This window comes from Asterias amurensis, chromosome 5 (genome assembly GCF_032118995.1).
Source record: "Asterias amurensis chromosome 5, ASM3211899v1".
NCBI classification, from domain to species: Eukaryota; Metazoa; Echinodermata; class Asteroidea; order Forcipulatida; family Asteriidae; genus Asterias; species Asterias amurensis.
In genome coordinates, this window is record NC_092652.1 from 6,340,830 (window position 1) to 6,363,047 (window position 22,218).

The 22,218-nt window shown below is 37.9% G+C and overlaps 1 protein-coding gene across 1 annotated transcript in view; it reads left to right on the top strand.

Annotated features, from left to right (window-relative positions):
* The window catches only part of LOC139937538 (ETS translocation variant 1-like), an 86,810-nt gene that overhangs the window by 50,067 nt on the left and 14,525 nt on the right, over positions 1–22,218 (top strand). The window contains exons 6-7 of the mRNA XM_071932735.1: positions 16,399–16,864; positions 17,659–17,846. Coding sequence (XP_071788836.1) covers positions 16,399–16,864; positions 17,659–17,846 — 654 coding nt within the window. The remainder of the gene's footprint in view (positions 1–16,398; positions 16,865–17,658; positions 17,847–22,218) is intronic.

The following is a 22,218-nucleotide window of genomic DNA, read 5'->3' on the forward strand; positions in this document are numbered from 1 at the left end:
AAGATGTTTATGAGATTATCAGGAGCTTGCCAACATAAGTATAGCTATAATGGTTGAGCACTTGCATGTAAATCGGGAGGTTGCAGGTTCAAATTCCATTCTAGTTCAGTTTTGTGTGATCAACCCAAATTTGAAAATGGTGTCAGACGTATTTCATATGTAAACTGAGCAAAGATTTTAGTACAAAAATGAGTAGACCAATATATTCTGAATGGTGACGACATTTAGATGTTTTAGGGCGTAAAAGCACTGGACACTATTGGCAATTACTCAAAGTAATTGTTAGCATAAAAACTTACTTGTTAACAAGCAATGGAGAGCTGTTGATAGGTTAAAACAATGTGAGAAACGGCTCTCTCTGAAATAACGTAATTTTTTGAGAAACGAATTTGATTTTGAGACCTCAGAGTTAGATTTTAAGGTCCCGAAATCAAGCATGGAAAGCACACAACTTCGGGTGACAAGGGTGTTTTTTCTTCTGATCATTATCTTGCAACTTCGACGACCAGTTGAGTTCAAATTTTAACAGATTTGTTATTTTGTTGCATATTTTGAGATACTCCAAGTGAGAAGACTGGTCCTTGAAAATTACCAATAGTGTCCAGACTGTCTTTAAAGTTTGCAGTGGAAGGGTATCAAATACAAAGACATTTTACACTGTTTTATCATGAGGTTTTTAAGGGACTTGCACTTTTCCCCCTCATTTCATAACGACTCAAGTCAAAGCGATTAGGTCAGAAAATGGAATTTGACCTATGGAGCCCCCTCTCCCCTTAAAGGGGCTGTGGTCTGTTTGGTTCGTTCCGTGGTCATCATAATTGTGTACTTTGCATCAAGTCGTTAAAATAATTTGAGGGTATATTATCTTTAAAATGCAAACACATATTTGTTGAGTTTCTGCTGTCCACACAAGCTTAGTTCTGTGTGGTTTGTGTTAAGTGTTCGTGTTTGAATCTTGCCCGTACAAGAAAAAAAGGCTGTAATGAATCCACGTGACATGCACCTACCATGAAACTGTCACTCAACGAGGATCAGGCAAAGTACTGGATACGCGGCTGTCATTTCTATAAAATATTTTACCAATAGTCCACATGTTCCTTCCCCATCAAAAATATAACCCCCGAAAATTCAACTAGTGATGTGCCCAAAACGCACTAACACTATTTGTAAGTTCATCATACTTTTTATATTTAATTGGTGATGAGAAACTGCAGACTGCAAAAATATTGCAAAAACTAGTTTGTTAATCCGGAGGTCGTTGGTTCAAGTCCCGCTCAAGTAAATTTTTCTTTGTTCAAATCTAAACTAAATCAAAACCTTATATATGCAATGTCCTGGATGTATCTTTCCTGGTCTCATATTGTGTGCTTCGATATCGTTTAATATGATTTACGTTTGTAAATTGTAGTTATTAAAATTGTTTCTACAACAGTGTAATTAGAAAGAAACTATTCTTTCCGGTGAATCTGTGCAGGTGGCTGACAACCTTGGCCACTTCATTAAAATCCCACACGTGTATTGCAAGAACATTGGCCTAGTTGTTTTTAAAGGTTTTCTTTTTCAAAACCAACGCAAGTAAATTGTTACCTCCCCCCCCCCCCCCCCCAACAGGAGTCGAGAAAGTACTGAGTATCTTAGCACAAATGCAATGTAATGTTTTCTTGGACCCCAGAGATTTTGAAGGAACATTACAGAATTGGTAAGAAAAAAACTTAGTCTAAGATCACAGATTTACATAAAACTTACACGGTCTAACGATGATTATAGTAGAAAACAACCCTCAAAATATTTCTGTCTGATGTCATATTTGATGAGAAATAAATAAAACAAATTTCTTGTTTTTGGAGTTTAAAGCGATGTCATGCAAGATGTGTAATTGTTTTGTTCACTATTTTCTTGTGACTCAGATGGCCGATCGCTCTCAAACTTTTTCAGGTTTGTCAGTTAATGTACATTGTCGTGGATTACATAGAAGTGTGTACACTGCCAACAGCTGTTTCGTTAGCAAAAACCAATTCTGTAATGATCCTTTTTAAATCAAAATTGTCTGTTTTCTCTCCCTGTCAATCGACGCCAAACTTTAAATGGTCTGATAAGCCCTTTCAAAATTTGTTTATGGTTTATTTTATCGTGTCCAGCAAGTAAGGAGTGCATTTTTAATATGAATGGCTTTATCCCATCACTCTTTTGAATTTGAAATAAACCATTTATCATGACACTTCCTGTCAAAATGGTGTTTGTTCACTTACCCAGCGAAGTGGAAAAGATAAATTGCTGTTTCCACTAGTTTGAGTACAACTTCCATTAACAAAATAAATAATAATAATAGTATTGATGCAAGCGTGTGAATTTATGGTTTTTGTTTGACAAGAAAAAAAAACCTAGCATCTTTCCATAACAATAGCTTTTCCGACAAAAGAACTTCATCTTTTTATAACAATAGTGTTTCCGATTTGTGCAGATGCACTGTGCGAACAATGGACAATTTCGCTCAGCAGTTCATTTTGCACTAATGAACCATGGATTTTGTTTCTCATTTTGTCCTATTATTCATTCTTTTTCCCCGATTTTTTCCCCTCCATGTTTCTATTTTTTTTCACCACAGCATACTTCAATTCTAAAACCATCACTTTGAAAGTGTAAACTTGTTTCGACTGTAATCCCTCAACAAAATATCACACAAAAACTAGATCACCAAATATGACAAACTTTTTCATACAGAGCATGGTCATACCATGGAGCTAATGTGCTGTTAACTAAATTTGGGAATAAATTTCCTTTTTTCCTAAACCACTGATGGTGTTCAGTTCTGTTTAAAAATACAAAATGGTAATTATGGTCTCATATTTGGACCCCACCAAAGCTGCAAACTTTCCCTGATTAAATTCTACTAAAAGTTCCATGAAAGTTAAACCAATCTTTTCCATTTTCTGTTCCAGAAAAAAATATGAAATCTTACTGGATTATGGAAATATTTTCCTGTTATGTTGATTTCTAAATGTCTTTATGAGCCCGATTGTTGTTCAAAAACTTCCTGGAAGGAAGATGCAAATATTTTCAAGTCTGCCCTACCACCAGGCTGTGCCCTACCATGGTACACCTTTATGTTATGAGAACTTCCGACATCTATGTTCCGATACTCGTGTATTTTTTTCCTAACCCTAAGCGTAACCATCACTTTAAGCATGTAAATCATCAAGAGTTATTTTTTTTGTGTTAGAATATATGGACCAGTCACCCCCTACCAGAGTGCTTCTCAAACAACTACTACTAGACATTTTTGTTTGCCTTTTAGAGAAAGACTCTTTCTAGGAACAGACTTGAGAAACTGTTTGCATTGGCAAGACTAGTCATTTTGGTCATCAACAGTTTGCAATCAGTTATTTCTTCTTGCGTTATCTTTTAATAATCACATGGCCTGGAGTTTTAGTGTTAATACTTTGATCACTAAGAAGATCCATGCTTTTTGATAAATGGATCGCTGATAAAACTTGTGTGCCACAAATATTCATTGAGAAATTAGAATCAGCTGTTGCAAACTGCTTACCAACCAAAAGGACCTATTGTTTAAATGTAAACAAAATAGTTAATGGTCTGACGTTTCGACCCAAGCAGAGTTGATCTTTCTCAAAGTATTTTTCATGTAGCCTTCTCGAGATAAGACTCTGTTCGGGTCAAAATGTCAGACCATTAAATATTTATTTGCACAAACATTCATTCAACGATTTATTTTGTTCAGAAGTTTGTCAACTAAAATATTATTTTAGTATGTTATTCTTGTGTCTGGTGGAGAAGAGAGCATTAGGAAAATAGACATCTGTTCCTTAACCTTTGGTTTGGGAAACACGTATCTTTCCTTAGTCCCAGGAACCATTGTAAAAGTTTCCATTCCGATTCCATTCCAAACAAATGCGCACCAACAAAAAACTTGTGGCAAATTTTCTTAGAGGAGCACCCCCTTTAAAGAAAGTGGAAGTTTCTGATTGACTGGCAATAATGAAAAGCTTCCTATTGATGAACCCATTGCCCCAGGGGGGTGTTTCATGGAGTGAGTCCAGGCTGTAAACAAGTCGGCAAGTACTGGCCATATAGGGATCACCTTGGATGCAAAGTCTGCTAAAGTCTGGTGTGGGTTCCTATTGCACTGGTAGTGTTTAGTGTACATGTCCACTGGTATTGCACATAATAATAAATATTTTAAAGGGTATTTTATGTACTTTTTCCTAACAAAAAACACAATGTCCACAGATTTACATTAAACTTACACAGTTTGAAGATTATGATAGTAAAAAGCTTCCCTTGAAATTTTACTTACTGAGATCATGGAGGTAGAATTATGCTGTAGTTTTTGAGAAATGAGTAAAAGTAATAATTTTCGTCTCAGTTTTAGTATGTACATAAAGACGTATTAACCAGTTATGCTATGGTTTTGGTATAATATCATAACTGGTTAAGGGGACTTTACATGCTAAAATAATTTTGTGACTTGTTTTACTCATTTTATCAAAAACTACACAACCTTAGTTAGTAATATTTGAGGGAAGCTTTCCACTATCATTATTTTCAAACCCTGTAAGTTTAATGTAAATCTGTGGACATTTTGAAAAAGTACCCGAATCCTTTTTAACAAAGCCGGATTCATAATAATTGTTTTGATGAGTTGTCAGTATCAGGGGTGGATTTCACAAAGACTTAAGACTAGTCTTATCTGGAGTTTAGGACACAGGACTAGGCTTAAGTTTGTATTAACTCCTAGGACTAGTCCTAAGCATGGAGGGGATTTCTACCTCCATGTCCTAAGTTAGGACATGGAGGAAGAAATAGGTTAGGACTTGTCTCCTAAGTTACATGTAGGACTTGGGCTACATGTAGTTCTAAGTTCTTTTAGAAATCGACCCCAGAGCTTCTACATTGTAACTCTCCCTGATTCTGCAGAAAGTTCCCTGAAAAATAAACCAATCTCTCCATGTTCTTATATCTACAAATTTGTCAATCTTCCTTGTTATGAAAACATGTTCTCGATAGCGTACAGTTGTACAACTAGGAGTCAATGTAGATTGCTGCAAAGTTTTAACTGTTGTTTTTCAACCCCAAAACTTACTTGATATTTAAAAAAGGGTGTGTTCAGCAGAGATTTGCACATTACTTTGTAGGCTGTGGTATAATTGTCGTGGTGGAAAACTTCCCTCTAGTTATTTTCTTTTGCTTGGGATGCTGTAGGTTTTGGGGAAATGAGTAAACAAATAATTTTGATCTTGCTAGAGATGCCAAAACCTCAATAATTTTAAAACAGAGATAAAGTTGGGTTGTTTCCCTTACTTTTTCTCATTACTCTTATGATCAATTGAGTTGAAACTTTCACATGTTTACTACTATCCTCATTTATGTAGACTTACAATATTGGGTGGCATAAAGTGGGGATAGATATTTGTCTTTTACAATTACTAATGTTCTCCCCGTGCTTAAAGTTAGTTTCAAAATTGGAAAGTAGCCCCAATCACTATTTGGAAAGAAATTCCACCTGAACTGCTTCCAGTTTAAATACGATTTTGTTTCACTTCCTTGCATTATGGGGCAAAATTGGCATGTGTATTAAATCACAGCAAAATGCGGAGAGGGTTTATTTATTTTTTTAATTTTAAACTTTAGCCTTCGAGAAAGACTCTGCTAGGGTCGAAACATCAGGCCATTAACTATTTTTTGCAATTTTTATTTTTAAATGGGCAAGGACAAAAAATATTTCTTTCAGCGAACAATCTATGATGCTGAATATAATCACACTTTCTTATGCAGCTGGCCACGAAGTCAAAGAAGTCTGTTCTATTTCCGGTAAATCCAATTTAGTTGAAAAAGCAATTACATAACATCATTTCATATCAGCCATAATTGTGTTTTTGTATATAAAGTCCTTGATCAAACAAAACAAAAACCAGGCCAGCATCAAGCCCCCTAACAACAGCACATAATGCAGATCACCGGTTGCTAGCTATTATGCCAAGTGGACAAAAAAAAATACCAGTTGAGCATCCGGATTTTCCAAAAAGAGGAGGATGAGGGCCTTTTGATTTTGTATTGTTTATTTCTTTCAAAGGCAGGCTTCTAAGCATTTTAGTTCAAACTGGCCACCAATGTTTCAGTTTTAAAGTAACAACTTACTTTATAAGTGACAAGTTCTTGAGAGATTTGCTAGTTTAAAGGCAGTGGACACTATTGGTAAATACTCAAAATAATTGTAAGCATTAAACCTTACTTGGTAACGAGTAATGGGGGAGGTTGATAGTATTAAATATTGTGAGAAACAGCTCCCTCTGAAGTAACATAGTTTTTGAGAAAGAAGTGATTTTCCATGAATTTGGTTTCGAGACCTCAGAATTAGATCTGAAAGCACACAACTTCGTGTGACAAGGGTGTTTTATCTTTTATTATTATTGCGCAACTTGGATGACCAATTGGGCTCTAATATTCACAGGTTTGTTATGTTAAATGCATGTTGAGATACACCAAGTGAAAAGACTGGTCTTTGACATTACCAATAGAAAATAAATGAGAAATACTCAGAAAAGTTGTCTTCTTGAAGAAAGAATAAATATAAAATAAGAAATAAATTTAAAAAAAATGATGCAGATTCAAAAAAGGATGAGGGAGGGGACGATCAACTGGTATTTTTTATATTATTATTTTGCCTCAGTGATTTGTATCATAGAGCACCAGCCTAGCTGTGTTTGCGTCAAGCCATTCTGGTTTATCAGTTACGTAACAGCTTCGATATATCACAGTAGGACCAGTGTACATATTAAAGTCAAATCAGTTTTTGCCTCAGTGTCCCAAATGGACTGAGGCTACACTCACAGAGGGGTTGGCTATTGCCATTTCCCTGAGGTCGTAAGGTCAAGTTGTTGACTGCAATCATCAAGTACTTTTGACAGCTGCATGACATGTGACAGGGGTGGGCTAGTCCATTTCAGGAGGAGGTTGGTCTGTTTTTGGGAGCTGTTCGGAGGGGCAGTGATGTGTAAGGGATCGTGACGGCAATAAAATGAATTCACTTTTTGGACTGGTTGATTTGAGGCATTTTTTATATATTTGGTTGGTGCCTTTTGTATGGCCATCATAGTAAATAGATACCAGTTAAAGGTTACATTCGGTACCAGTTAAATCGTTTAGTATTGACCCTGTTGATTAGAAATCAATAACAAATACTTGAATCTGAGAAACAAATATGTCATGCATGAAATTTTGTCAGATTTGTGAGGGTCGGTGTTCGTTCATGAATGTTGTGGCCACAGATTGGGTTGGTGCCCGCTGACGCTTCGCGTTACAAGGATGGATTCTACTACGTTCATCTGAAAATACCAAGACAGTTTTGTTTTTCTTTAGGCCAAAAAAAAAAAAACATGTTGCCCTAAAATGAGGAAAATATAGGAAAAATGAGGAAAATATCGATCACGTTTTTTTTTTTTTTTTGCCCCTGGTTTTCTTCTCTTCAGAATTGTGATTTCTTGAATATTTAATGCTCTCAAAATGGTAGATTTGACACAAAGATTTGTTTTCGGCCGACTACGATAGACAACAATAACTATCCAGTGCAATCATGGTGTAACACAGTCATGCTATTCATCGTTCACAAAAGCGCAACGGAGATCGATTCCCCCCTCACACACATATCAAACCACACGCGCCCGTATATCTGATGTCCAATTTTACAAGGAACCAGTATAACAATCCATTGAACAACAGAGGGCGCTGTTGCAAGTAATGCCCTTATATGGTATGGCTCGTTTATTGAACGGACAACAAACATGGTGAATGAAATGACTCTTGAAATTGTTTTTGAAGGAATTTGCCAGAATAAAGACTCAAAAAGAGCGCTCGAAGCAAGATGTATAAGATAAAATACCTTGCTTCTTTGACAACTAGATCTTTCATGAAATGTTAATGCAGTTTTGGGAATGCTTTGACATCTCAAAAAAAAAAAAAAAAAACAAGTATCTCAACACTGTATTAAACTGAAACTTTTATTGGCGACTTACTTCTATTGTATCTTTCTTGATAATTTTGCAAATAAATCGGCATTACATCAACACTCTTTTCTTGAAAAGGATGAAAGGATACACATCTACAAGTTCACATGATGAAAACAAAATTACCAACCAGTATATGTAATGTCATTTGGTTTTACCCCTACACTGAAGTGTAAAGCACTGTATACTCCATTTTAAAACATTTTTAAAGACAGCAAACTCCCTGAAATGTTGTTGATGTAACTCTTTCTTCTTCTTCTTCTGAGCTTTGAGTCCACTAGCATGAAGGGCTCCCTCTATCATTTAAATCACCATTCAGTTGTTTGAGTCGAGGCTTGATTATAGTGCTCAACAATTTTCTGCAAAAGCATAAAATGTGTGGGAAACCAGCAACAAATGGTACATTTTTGTCTGTCAGCATTTGTGCTTAGCTATATTTATGCTTAAAAAACAACAGTCTCTATAGCCTGAACATCTGACGTCATTCTTTGAGGCTCGTGAATAACGCCAGAGACCTGCTTCCAAAACCGGCGTGTAGATTCACCTTTGACCTCAGTCATCTCACATAGAGATACACAGTCAAATTATATTGCGGATTTGACAGCAGTGACTGTTTGGGCATCTATGTCACTGCACGTTTATCATATCATTGTATCCAATGGAATCACTGGATCTAGCGGCAGGGACATAAAGACAGGGGCCCAGTCTACAGTCTCTATAGCGCTGTTAATTTTTTGTGCCGTTGGCCAACTTGTGACTATAGAGGGGGCTAGACTATGATATTGTAGTGGAACTCTTCATGTTGCCACTGCTTGTGCGTTCTGCAGTTCTGTGTTTGTTGATGAACTCTCACGGTAGCACAATGAATCCACAGCGACTATTAGAATCTATTCAAGGGGTGGTTCATGTACATTATACTGTGTCAGTTTTTGGAAGAATGTCAATGTGCCAAAATCTAATTTCATAAACGTAGGGTCATATTGTACATGTTCTGAACAAACTTGAAACATTCTAATGTTGAAAAAGACTTATTGCATAAATGTTTTTCCAAGAAGCCCTTTCTTATATCTATTTGATGAGCAATTGAACTCAGGTTAATGGCAGTCATTGGCAGGAAGTGTCTGGAGCAGCATACATTATGGGTTTGTCTTGCAGTATGGGACATAATATGTACAGCACCTCTGTGTGTGGAGCATTTCAACCAATAGAAGCTTTCCCCTTTGTGTCGTTGTCGTTGTTGTTTTCGTTATCACTTCAGTGTGACTCGGCCTGTTGACCTGAAAGAGTGTTTTGGCATGTCAATTTTTGTTAGCATTTATTTATTTATACATGTACATATTTATTATGTGTTAAAAATTATGTAGATGCTGTGTGAATTTGCAACCATTGTCATACACCCTCTTATATTATACCAATCATAACCTACACAAACCTAGACACAAAAGATGGCAAAGGGGGGAACATCAAGAGGCTGACCTGGTTCAGGCACTTGTTACGAGAAAAAGAGAAAAAAAATACACACAAAAAAATACAAAAATTGCTCTTTTACCGCCCTATTTATTTCTGTAGCCTCCATTTTCCCACATTGATTTCTTTCCCCTCAAATGACGCTCTATACAGTCATTAGTAAATTGGGTGACAAGACTGAGATGCGGTTGAGTGCTCATAAGAGATATAAAAAAAAAACTATAAAAATATGACGGGGGATATAATACAGTCGGTACAAAATGCTTCAAGTCTAGGTGCTGTCGAGAGACACCTGTGCCCTATTTCATGGCTCTGCTTACCTAAGAATTGGTGCTTACAGATGCAGGGAATTCCACGCTAAGGTCAAGCGTGTTTTGCAGGAATTTTTGCTTGTGTGTGTGCACACTCTATGTTACTAGGCATTATTTGCTAACTGACCTGGGCCCAATTTCATAGAGCTGCTTAAGCAAAAATTTTTGCTTAAGCAAAAATTTCATTGCTTAGTAAAATCAGATTACCGGCCAAGACTCCACTCAATTGTAATGCTAAGTAAACAACAGCTTAATACTAGTCATAAGCAATGTATATGGCAGGAAATTTTGGCCAGTAACATGTGTAAAATAAGCGAGCTATTTTCGTGCTTAAGCAAATTTTTTGCTTAAGCAGCTCTATAAAATTGGCCCCAGAACTGATTAGTTTACACCATTTTACTATGTTTGTTTTTTTTGCTTTGAAGTTGGGCAATAGTCTTTCTCAAAAATATAGTTTGCTAATAAAATTGGTAGGCGACACACTGGTTCCCATACACCGTCGCTAACAGAACATAAATCTTTTACCAGATTTTGTTTATTGCCCTTGGAAGAAAAAAAATCGGAAAACTGTTGTGTACATGTAGGTAGCCTGAAAATGTTATTAACTCTACATTATATGAACAAGTACATGTAGGTCAGCGCTTGTGCTAAATTGGTTTTTTTTTCTTTTTTTCCCAAGGACCAAATATTATGCCTGATTGCCAGTTAAAGGCAGTGGACACTATTGGTAATTACTCAAAATAATTAACCTCACTTGCTAACGAGTAATGGATAGAGGTTGATAGTATAATTCCTCTGAAGTGCCATAGTTTTCGAGAAAGATGTAATTTTACACGAATTTGATTTCGAGACCTCAAGTTTAGAACTTGAGGTCTCGAAATCAACCATCTAAACGCACACAACTTCATTTGAGAAGGGAGTATTTTTCTTTCATTATTATCTCGCAACTTCGATGACCGATTGAGCTCAAATTTTCACAGGTTTGTAATTTTATGCATATGTTGAGATACACCAACTGTGAAGGCTAGTCTTTGACAGTAACCAATAGTGTCCACTGCCTTTAAAACACCAGCGTACCAGTCAAAATTCTCTCCAATTGGTCCAGCTGACTAGTTCAACGTTGAAAGCAACCCTAATTTTGATATGCAATATGGACTTAGTTGTTACTCAAATGAACAACTGCATGGTCCTGCTTGCCAGTAACTGAGAAAGGTTAGAAATCTGCAAACCTTGAGTAACTTCCTGAAAAAGCACAAAAAAAATTCATATTGCCCCCAAAACACATGTAAACAACGAACCCCACGCAGATGTGCAAAAGCTACCTATGTGGGATTAAATTTATCTTTATACTAATGATCATCAACTCTGTTTTTCATGTTAAAATATGAGTCTTCTCTCCTCCCCCTCCTCCCCACGTCTCATTAAACCGATTATAAATGACCTGCACACCTGGTTTTTCCCTTAAATATCCTTGAATTACTACTTACATGTGAAGGTTCGTCTCATCATTAAAGCTTCGGTTGTTATTTTTTTTTGGGGGGGGGGGGATAATCCAGTAGGCGTTTAATTTTCTCAGAATTTTCCAAGATTTAATGATTTTCTTTAAATCTCTTTGAGCCTTCAAATTTTCTCGAAAGAAAGCAAAGCAGTCACCAAAGGGAGACAGACTAATGCAGCTTTGTTTGTTTTTTTTGTTTTGTTTGTTTGTTTGTTTGTTTGTTTGTTTGTTTGTTTGTTTGTTTGTTTGTTTGTTTGTTTGTTTTCAGATTTTTATTTTTTAATTTTTTTTTTTTTTTTTTGGGGGGGGGTGTGGTTTGGGATGATCTTCCTGTCAAGGGAATCTGGCACACTCCTACTAAGGGGTATAAACACCAAGCTGGCAACAGCTAATCTTCAACTAGAAGACTCTACTTTCTAGTAATTGGAAACAAGCGGTTAGCTTGGTAGGATTCAAACCCCAGACCAAAGCTTGCTTCCAAATTGTGAGGTTTTTTATTTATTTACCAATTATATTCTAAACTATCAATGATGTTGAATGTGTTTTCCCCATCCACTTGTCTTCTTTTGTCTTTTCACCACTTTTTTATATATTTTGTTGTATTATACTTTTATACAAAGTTTACCTTAAAGTGTGGATGGTTCCTATTGTGCTTACTCTGTTGTAATTGAATGGGACACAGAACCAACCAATTATCTTCAGTTAACTGTACTTTTTGTTCACATACCGTAAAAAAACAGAGAGATGAGAAATGATGCTCTTATAATAGTCTCTTTTTTACAAAGCTCTCTGCCCATCCCCTCTCCCCATTGTAAAATTTTCTTTTGTAAGTAGAAACTTTATTTGAATATACACGTAAGATTGATTTATTTGTCGGTGTATTAAAGATATAGCCGCTGGCAAAATGGCAAATTACTACACCGTTGTTTCCTTTACATGTAGATTAAGACATATGTATAGGGGGCAAGGAACAGCCAATTCTCCTGTCTCAAAAGCAAGAGATTTATTGGACAAATTTAAAAAGGTGTCTTGCAGTGAGCAGAGCGGTCGCTGTGCTTTGAACTGCGTATCAGAATCAAATTGAAATCGTACTCAAATTGTATTATGACGACCACCCTTTTAAAAGGCAACATTGCTTGTTTGTGATTTTACAGCCGGGTTTGTAAACACAACCCCCCTGAAATAAAAGAATCATGACAAAAACGGGCGAGCTTATTCTCACAATGGGCGTGTGGGAATAATTGGGGATAGAACCGGACGGCCCGACACTGACTGAACGATGACAAAAGCAGCGAGGTGCTTTCAGCTTTTTTCCGAGAGCCGGTGACTAAAGGCCCTCTGTGATTGAGAAGTCTCGAAATCAATATTGATATAATCATCGTAGAGGTAACGGGAAAAACTATGCCTTAATGAGGGAATTGTATATTGCTAATGGGCATTGAACGCAGATCGCTGTAACACAAAAGAAGACCATAGCCGAGTAGTAAGAAAAAGTCACGGATGAGCTGAGCCTTTGGAAAATTATAAATTGCTGTACAGACGGCCAAGGATAGTCCAGGAAGTTGTTTAACATTGTAAGTGAATAAAAGTTATTTTAAACAAATGAACTTGAGTCGGGGGGCCGAAAAGAAACAATAGGAAAAATCGACGACAAATTATAAATTTGAAGGACTCTGATTCGGAGATGTTTGAGTTTTTTTGCTTCTTCACATGTTTTTCAAGAAATCAAGTTGATGAGAAAGGTTGCAAGAAATGTTCCAGTGAGTTGGTCAAAAGATCACCATAATACTGATAATACATGTATAACCTATCGGGAGAGTTCTCATTCACAGGCTAGCGTATTGGGCCAACCACATAGATTTCGGCTGATTAACAAAAAAACAAAAAAATTCCCCACAAAAACATCAAGAGAAACACCATAAAGAATGCTCTAGATTACACAGTATGTTTTTTAAAACCAAGATAAATACAAAGTAGAAACATTCCAAAGACCTTGTTTCAACCCTAAACTCCCAAGAGAAATACATTGTAGCTAGGAACTTGTAAGGAGTAGTTTTAGGGATAACGCCAAAAATCTGCAGCGGTTATGTCCATGCAAACTGAGACACTTTTTTTTTAATCTCTTTCTCTACAGCCCCATTCCTAAGAACGGAATCGTTTTTCAAAATATCATACACTGTTAACAACTGCACTACTTCTCACCAAGTACATTTTCAGGGTCATTAATTGTTGGTGTAATTACTAAAGGTATACCCCCCTTTAAAGGCAGTGGACACTATTGGTAATTACTCAAAATGATGATTAGCATAAAATCTTTCTTGGTGACAAGTAATGGGGAGAGGTTGATAGTATAAAACATTGTGAGAAACTGCTCCCTCTGAAGTGAAGTAGTTTTCGAGAAAAAAAGTCATTTTCCACGAATTTGATTTCGAGACCTCAAGTTTAGAATTTGAGGTCTCGAAATCAAGCATCTGAAAGCACACAACTTCGTGTGACAAGGGTGTTTTACTCTCTCATAGTTATCTCGCAACTCCGACGACCAATCGAGTTCAAATTTTCACAGGTTTATATTTTATGCATATGTTGAGATACACTTAGTAAGAAGACTGGATTTTGACAATTACCAATAGTGTCCACTGTCTTTAAGGTTCCCTTTAAAAAAATCCTTCTGTGGAAGTGGCTCTTCTTCGAGACTAGACCAAAGTTTTTCTGCCATCCCTTTAAATAGAGCCACCATGTCACATGAGGCAATTTACAGGATACCTGTTCCAAGAAATCTCTTAGAAGAAAATGAATTCACATTTGAATGTTTGCATTTTTTCTTGGGGATCGTGTCACACTGTTGAACAAAAAAAACTACTCATGTGCTATCAAACTGTTCCTGTAGCATACACTGCAGTTGGTTGCCTCCTAGTTGCCTATAATAAAAGTTGCCTCTAATAAAAGTTGCCTCGTGTGACAAGGCCCCTTGATACAACAACAAAAAAGCGTTATTTTTGATTCACCGGCAAATTAGTGAAGACTTGCTTAAGTAACTCTCGTTGACATCCCTTCTTCTGACGAACCACTGGGTAGCCTTGGCAACTTCGGACTCACTTTGTAAGACGCAGAACTTACATAATGTTACTGTACACATCATGCTCTGTGGAGTATTCTTTTGTGTTTTCCTTTTCAAAGTTTTTTTTTCTGAATGCATACCTACCGACTTAGCACAAGGACAAATGTATATAAAAAAAACAACAACAAATAAACCAGAGAATGCCTTCATGTTATTCAACAATTAGAAATTGAAGAATAGAAGAATCAATTGTCTGTTCCCTGACATTTATGGTTATTTGTAACTTAAGCCACGTTCCTATAAGCTACGAGGCATTAATCTAGAATGACTGCTACCAAGGAAGACAAAAAACCAATTGCTCCCCTGTTATGAACACGCAGCTAAATTACACATATCTTCTTTTCTTCAACTGCGTGTTCGTATCAATAGTCAACGTCTTTACCAGACCCCTGCAGATTGTGTCGGAGAGTGGTTCGGACAAATTAAGGGAGTCGGTGATTTTTTCACATTGGCTTTTGAGCGAGGAGATAACCAAGGTCAAACAATATCCAATTCATTGGCCAGACTGGGTTCAACTTACCTGGCTGCGGTTTTGCAGTCTTTTATCTTGGACATGGGATAGTTTTGTCATCATTTCGGTCTATGAAAATCTGAAGGGTGGGAAACTACATTTGAGTTGAAGGAAAGAATTTTTTTGTTTTGAAATCCACATCTTGACAATCCCCGTCCAAGACCAGGGCCCAATTTCATACAGCTGCTTAAGCAGGGAATGGTGCTTAAGCTGGAAGCACAAAAAGTATCCGAGCTAAGCATAACAAAACTATGCTTACCAATCGTAAGGTTACTAGCCAAAGTATCATGTCACTGTACAAGTTATGACTGGTATCTTGCTCATCTGCAAAACTGTATAGCACTATTCTCTGCTAAAGCAGCTTTATGAAAATGGTCAAAGTTTCTTACCAAGTTGGCTTTCTCAAAAGTATTAAATAGAATTTTATTTATAAATAAGCTAAAAATGTAAGGAACCACTTCGCTAAGCAGCTTCTAGACTTGGAGAGTGATTATCATGTACCAGTTTCCTACGTTTTGGAGTGAACAGGAAGTTTTGTGGGCATGCTATTTTGGGATAATAGCCCAGAGCCTGTTAAGCACACAGAATGCAAATTTACAGTATACAAGTGTACCTAATGTTTTGCCCTTTTTTATTGGCGTGTGTAAGTGATGGGTTGTCAATCAGATCCAAACAGTGGTTCTGCCGCCATAAATCAGTGCCTAAAATAATCTGGATCAGTATTGGATGCCACAAACCATATGCTCTTCACTGTCTTTAACCACCATCTGCCCACATCGTCACATGATTAATATGCAAATCATTAGAGAGGGGAGACCTCTCTTGACTTGTCCCAGTCCTTTGACTCTGCTTTTTGGGGTTGTGATGCAAATGAGAATTGGTTTTGCCATCACTGCTGTACCCTGTTGTTATCTGCAATTAGCATCACCATGGCGATCTGTGAAGATGCTTGGGTTTTCTGCCGGGCCCCTCCTCTCTTGTAGCCAAACAGACCCTTAGTCACTGTTGAAGAAGGGGGACACCGAAGTGGATCACAGGAGATTCAAGTAGCTTTTTTAATAGTCACTCACAACGGAAACTGCACAAACTTGCGCCACGAATCTCTTGTAGGGTCTTCTCTTTCTCAGTTTTGGAAGCTGGTAGTTCATTATGTACGACACGCAGAAAACTGTTGCAGAGCACTGCGGCAGTGGTATGGATGATTCTGTCTTGAAAATGTCTTAAGGAGTTGCATACAAGATTTTGTCAATCGTATATTTTGTTTCTAGGGGAGAGATCAGTTTTAAGTTTTCGAAAACGAAAGCGTCACAATTTAAAAAACAGGGGCGTACCGTTTGTTGGTCACCATTTGCTTTTGTGTGAAGTATACGCAGGGCTTATTCTTCACCAATTGTTTAGGTGAAAAAATGTACTATTATTATTATTTTTGTTGCACTAAATTTGTTGCTTATTTTTTGTTACTCCCTATGCAGTTCCTCTCAACATCAAGATCAAAGCCGAACCAAAGAGCCCAAATTGTCACAAGCCTTGCGCTCACATGAAATTCCCCTCCAACTCGACAACCGCTTCCTCCTCCCACTCCCATTTCGACTTCAACAGCCGTAAGTTTGACTTCGGCGAGCAGCTGGTGATCGATGTCCCCCCCATGAATAATGGCGTCCCGAGCCCACCCACGACGTCCCTGGTCCCCACCCCGAGCATCTCAGAGGAGCATACCAGCCGGATCGGTACCCCGCTCTCGGCAGCCCAGCAGCAGCAGCAGCAGGCACCCTCGCCGGCCCTGCCGAGACTGGACTTGAATTTTAACATTATAAAGCAGGAGCTGCCGTCCCATTCCTCCCAGAGATCCTCGTGTGCGATGTCTGCATGTACGCCCTTCAAGGAGCCGACGGTGTTCCACTGTGCGCGGAATCCGCCCGGGTACATCATCGAGAAAAGGTGAGAGATATTTTGTTTTGATCACCCTCCCCTCAAAAAAAGAAAAGAAAAAAAGAAAGAAAGAAAACTAAGAAAAACACTTTTTCTAAATATTTTTTGTAAAAACTTCTGATTGGACTTTGGAAGAATAGCATGGAGACAAACCCAGCACGACCCAATTTCATAAAGCAGCTCAAGTAGCAAAGCACAAAACCAGTGGGGCTAGTTAAGCACTTGCAAGGATTCTCACTTTTATTTAAGATTTTCTTTCTTAGGTGCCTTCCAGAATATAATAAGTGAGTAATTGAACACTGAATTTAGATTTGTAGAAAGTGTTTCTTTCGATCCACCCACCCACAAAAGTTATTTTAAACATAAACTATTCAGAAAGGCCTCTTCACTGATGTACAAACATATTGTATACTGAGTTGTTTTAAGAGTTTTGGTACTATTTGTACAATACAAAACACAAACATCCAAAGATTTACATTAAATTTACAAGGTTTAAAGATAATGATGGTGGAAAACTTCCCTTAAAATATTACTTGCTGAGGTGCTGTAGTTTTGGGAAATTTAAATCATTTTAGCATGTACAACGAATGTCTCTACTCTCCTGAAAACAGTTTTCACTTTTTCTCAAAATCTTGACGACTAATAAAGCTGCAACTTCTACAGAACATTTTATTACATCTTCATTCATTGTGTCTCGGCCAAAAATTTGATCTACAAAAGGTTTACAATTATGTTATTCTAACAACAAAATCACCCCCAGTTTTTAATTTCTCTGGTTTGTTTTACTTTTTGTTCTCAAACAGGTTTCATCGTCAGACGTCAGAGCCCTGTTTTGTTTCATTTAGCAGCGAACCACGCTCCCCGTTCCATCGCCAGAACTCTGAGCCGACGTTCCTCCCGTTCAAACACCACAGTCAGGTGGGGGCTCCGATCGAGCACAGCTACGGGGGATTCACCGTCAAACAGGAGCCAAGGGATTACTACGAAGCAGGTAGGCTTTTTCGCTCCTTAAGGGTTTCATTCTTTGAACAAATATAATAAGTCAGTTTCCCTTGTGGTTTATTATTTGATATTTAATATTAAAAAGTTGCATCTCTTTAAGATGATGCCCTGGCTGCCGCTTCCCAGGTTGTATCGTAAACTTGGGTGTGATCCCTGGCTACGGCAGTTAAAAGTTGTTTGACTTCAGATTGACTCCCCAAACTTGCTCCTTCAGACTTCCCTTGAAATATTGTTCCATGAAATGCTTTACTTTTTGAGAAAACATTAAAACAATTATCAATTCTCGATAACGAGAATAACGGATTTATTTTAAACACATGTCATGACACTGCGAACAAGCGGAAACAAGGGTGGGTTTTCCCCGTTATTTTCTCCCGACTCCGATGACCGATTGAGCCATAATTTTCACAGGTTTGTTAATTTATATATAAGTTGTGATACACAAAGTGTGGGCCTTTGGACACTACCGTTGACCGATGTTGTGCGATTGCTTTAGGCCAGTCTCCATTGAGTCTCAGATCATTAACACACAACGCTTAGTAGACATCAGAGAGACCCAATTTGCCTATTGATCCTACATGTATTGGTAGAAGAAAAACTAGCATCAATGAATGAACTTTGCAAATTTTTTCTTCTTTTTTCTCGAACTCGGTAGAGGCCAGATTTCCAGCATGGTGACTACAGTTATTATGTAGGGCCCCCATCTTTGTAATGTGTGGAATTATATTTTTTTGTGAAGGGACGTATGTTGATGTTTTTTAGGCACGCTTTTCTTACAACTACTTTTGTTTGCTCTCAGAAAAATCAGCAAGGTTGTTATTTAGGATTTGAGGCATTGCATGGTTAGGGATCAATATTTATTTGGTTTGTGGTGACACCATGTGTGTATCTACATGCCAGGTAGAGTTTTTTCTTAGAGAACTGTCTTGCTTTATTCTACTGCCGCGGACAAGGTGTTCGGGGGTTCGGGAGACTTCTCAGATCTGAAAAAAATTGTTATTACAAAGGTCTGTCAAAGCCTATACCATTATGCCGATCAGCCCTTAGGACTCAGTACAATTGTACAACCTTTTCCCTAGGGCGAAGTATCATGCCTGGGGTGGATTTCACAAAGGTAGTCCTAACTTAGGACTAGTCCTAGGCAATGCTAAGAGATAGGACAAGTCCTAAGTTAGGATGATTTACTGGTCCTAACTTAGGACCAGTCCCATATCTTAGCATTGCCTGGGACTAGTCCTAAGGACTACCTTTGTGAAATCCACCCCTGTAATTGTAGCACAACGTTTTTGTTTAAAGTCCATTACGTATACAAACATCTTAACATTAGACTAATAAAACAAATTTTTGAAACCACCGAACATTGACATTGGACAACATAGGGAGACCACCAACATAGGGCTAGCTCAGTTGGGAGAGCACGGGCACATTAATCTGGAGGTCATTGGTTCAAATCCCGCTCTATAGTCAATTGTTCTTTGTTCAATCCCAAATCAAACAACCTTTTGGTCAAAGTGATACACACAATCCAGGTTGAACATGTGCCACACCTCACAGTAAAGTTACATTTTAAAAAACCTCAATGCCCAAGCCCCCCCCCCCAATCTATCCATTCATTCATTGTTGAGGAAGCAATGCAACAATGAATAGACACACAAGGCCGACATTGAGAGCCGCAACAGGTTCTTTCCAAAGCTTGTATTTTGAAAGGGGGAGAAAAAAACCTCATTTTAAAAGCAGTAGACACTATTGGTAATTACTCAAAATAATTATTAGCATTAAACCTCATTTGGTAACGAGTAATGGGGAGAGATTGATGGTATAAAACATTGTGAGAAACGGCTCCCTCTGAAGTAACATAGTTTTCGAGAAAGAGGTAATTTTCCACGAATTTGATTTAGAGACCTCAAGTTTAGAACTTGAGGTCTCGAAATCAAGCATCTGAAAGCACACAACTTCGTGTGAGAAGGGTGTTTTTTTCTTTCATAGTTATCTTGCAACTCCGACTACCAATCGAGCTCAAATTTTCACAGGTTTGTTATTTTATGTACATGTTGAGATACACCAAGTGAGAAGACTGGTCTTTGACAGTTACTAATAGTGTCCACTGTCTTTAAACCTTTCCTGAAATGCTGTTCGTTTTTTTTTTAAAGTTCACCAAACTCTCGGCCATGCTGTCATCAGCCCTGACTTCTTTATCCATTACCGCAGTGAAAGCCTAAATCTAAACTGACACTCTTTGATCAGAACTTCAGTGATGTCTTCTAGAATATGCCAGTCAGGGTTGGAGACAGTTTCATTTGTAGTCATTCTACCCAGTCTGAGATCCCTAATGGGACTATTTATCTTTTGCATACATTAAAAAATCTCTGCTGAATTTTTTGGTTTTGAAGGCTCAGGTGTAAGGAGGGAAAACGGTGTGGGCGTTTCATGTGTTTACATGATTTGCCTTTCATTTTTTTGTTTTCCCTTTGGAACGAACTAAGCGGGACCAGGGCTCAATATCATGGCTCTGCTTACCGCTGAATTATATGCTTCCTATCATCATTGTCCGCTTATAGGGCAAGCGCTGAATTTCTGTGCTAGGTGTGTAAGCGATGAATGCCTAGCAACGTGAAGTACGGATGCGCACTCACAAAAATTCCCTGTACCAGCCCCTTTGAAAAAATCATGGTTTTCCCATGAAAGTAAAGTAAAAAAAAAAAAAAAAAAAAAAAAATGTGCTTCTTTGAAAAATCTCAATTCGTTCACTGTTGTATAATTACATAGAAGAAAATAACTTACCATATTATTTTTCTAAAGAAAAACTAACAAACAAGAAATTCACTGACAAAGTTTCTGATGGGTTTTCAGTGTTCTTTGGTGAAATGCTTGAGACTGGAAATTCACTGACAAAGTTACTGGTAGGAAACTTAATGAAGTGCTGTCCAGGAAAATAAGTGAAGCACTTCATAAGATGGGGTGTAAAACTAAGCATGAGGAAAGATTCTCAAAACTGGTGGTACATTTCCTTGTATTTGGGTACAAGTGCATGTGTACTTTCAAGTTGCTGGCAAACGTGAAGTACTACTATCCAGCAAGATGGATTACGATAATGAACAGCACACCGTGTATGTACAGCACCCCACTGCACGGTCATTTATACTACCGTTCTCTCCGCACGACCGTAACCAACAACATGGACATTGTCGCTGAGGCCACTTAAAAACCAAAGACATCACCAAAATTAATTACTCTCGCCAAACACTACAAGAAGACGCACGCACTACAACTTTGGGGTCATTAATTAAAAGCTTCTGCCCTGGGTTGGATCGTCTCTCTTCACCGCTCTGTCTACCTCCCCCCCCCCCCCCCCTCCTCTTCTCTCCAACCACTACCACGAGCCAGGGATAGATAGACCTCTCTATCAATTTGTACTTGATTTTGTGATGGAGTAAATGAGTCTGTGGCATGGCAAATTATAGGCATTAATCAGGTGTGACCGGGCATAGATGAAGTTCACTCTCAAACTAGCTGGTTTTTTTCATCTTCTTCTCTCCCTCGACTCACTTCTCTCGCTGTCTCTTTGCTGCTTGTTCCTTTTGTGGTTTGTGGTTGGGGGGGGGGGGTTGGCATTCAGAAAGCTATTTGCATACATACACTAATGGAATCATTTTACATGAATGACATTCAAGATACATTTATTACCACGCTGTGTATTCATGACTGTACATGAAAACCCATCAAAGCCTGTAAGGCGTCCCTTGTACCTCGGTATATGTCTTTTCAAATAATTTCGTACTTTTATTGAAGAGTCAAATAGCGTGCCTTCTGCAGTAGGTTTTACAACATCAGCCCGGGCTCTTAGTTTCATGGGTCCAGGTGTGGAAGTTTATCTCTTATCTTAAAAAGGGCATGGCCACTTTCATTTTGCAAAGGGGCACTTCCGTTGGAAATCTTTAGAGTCTATGCGGAAAAAAATTCCAGCAGCTCAAAAATATAATAATAATAATAATAATAATAATAGTTACATTTATATAGCGCTTTATACAAAAAGTAAGCTATTTCATGAAACCCATACAAACTGCACTAAATAACCTAAATTTTGAGTGTCTTCCCTTCAGTTGTTTTCAATACCAATCCACCCAGTCTTCCCACCTCTCCCCCTCCAATTACAGAATCTATCCCACACACCCACTCATCACCTACCTCTCCCTTTCTAAGATCATCCCAGTATCTTGACCTGATTTCGATACCAATTTAACAATTCTTAGCGGAGTGCAACTCTCTATTTCGCTGTTATATGCCTCTTAACAGGCTCGTAGGGATGTGCATGGCTTTGTGCATGCATTTAATCATCATTACCCAATGGCGATATTAATGAC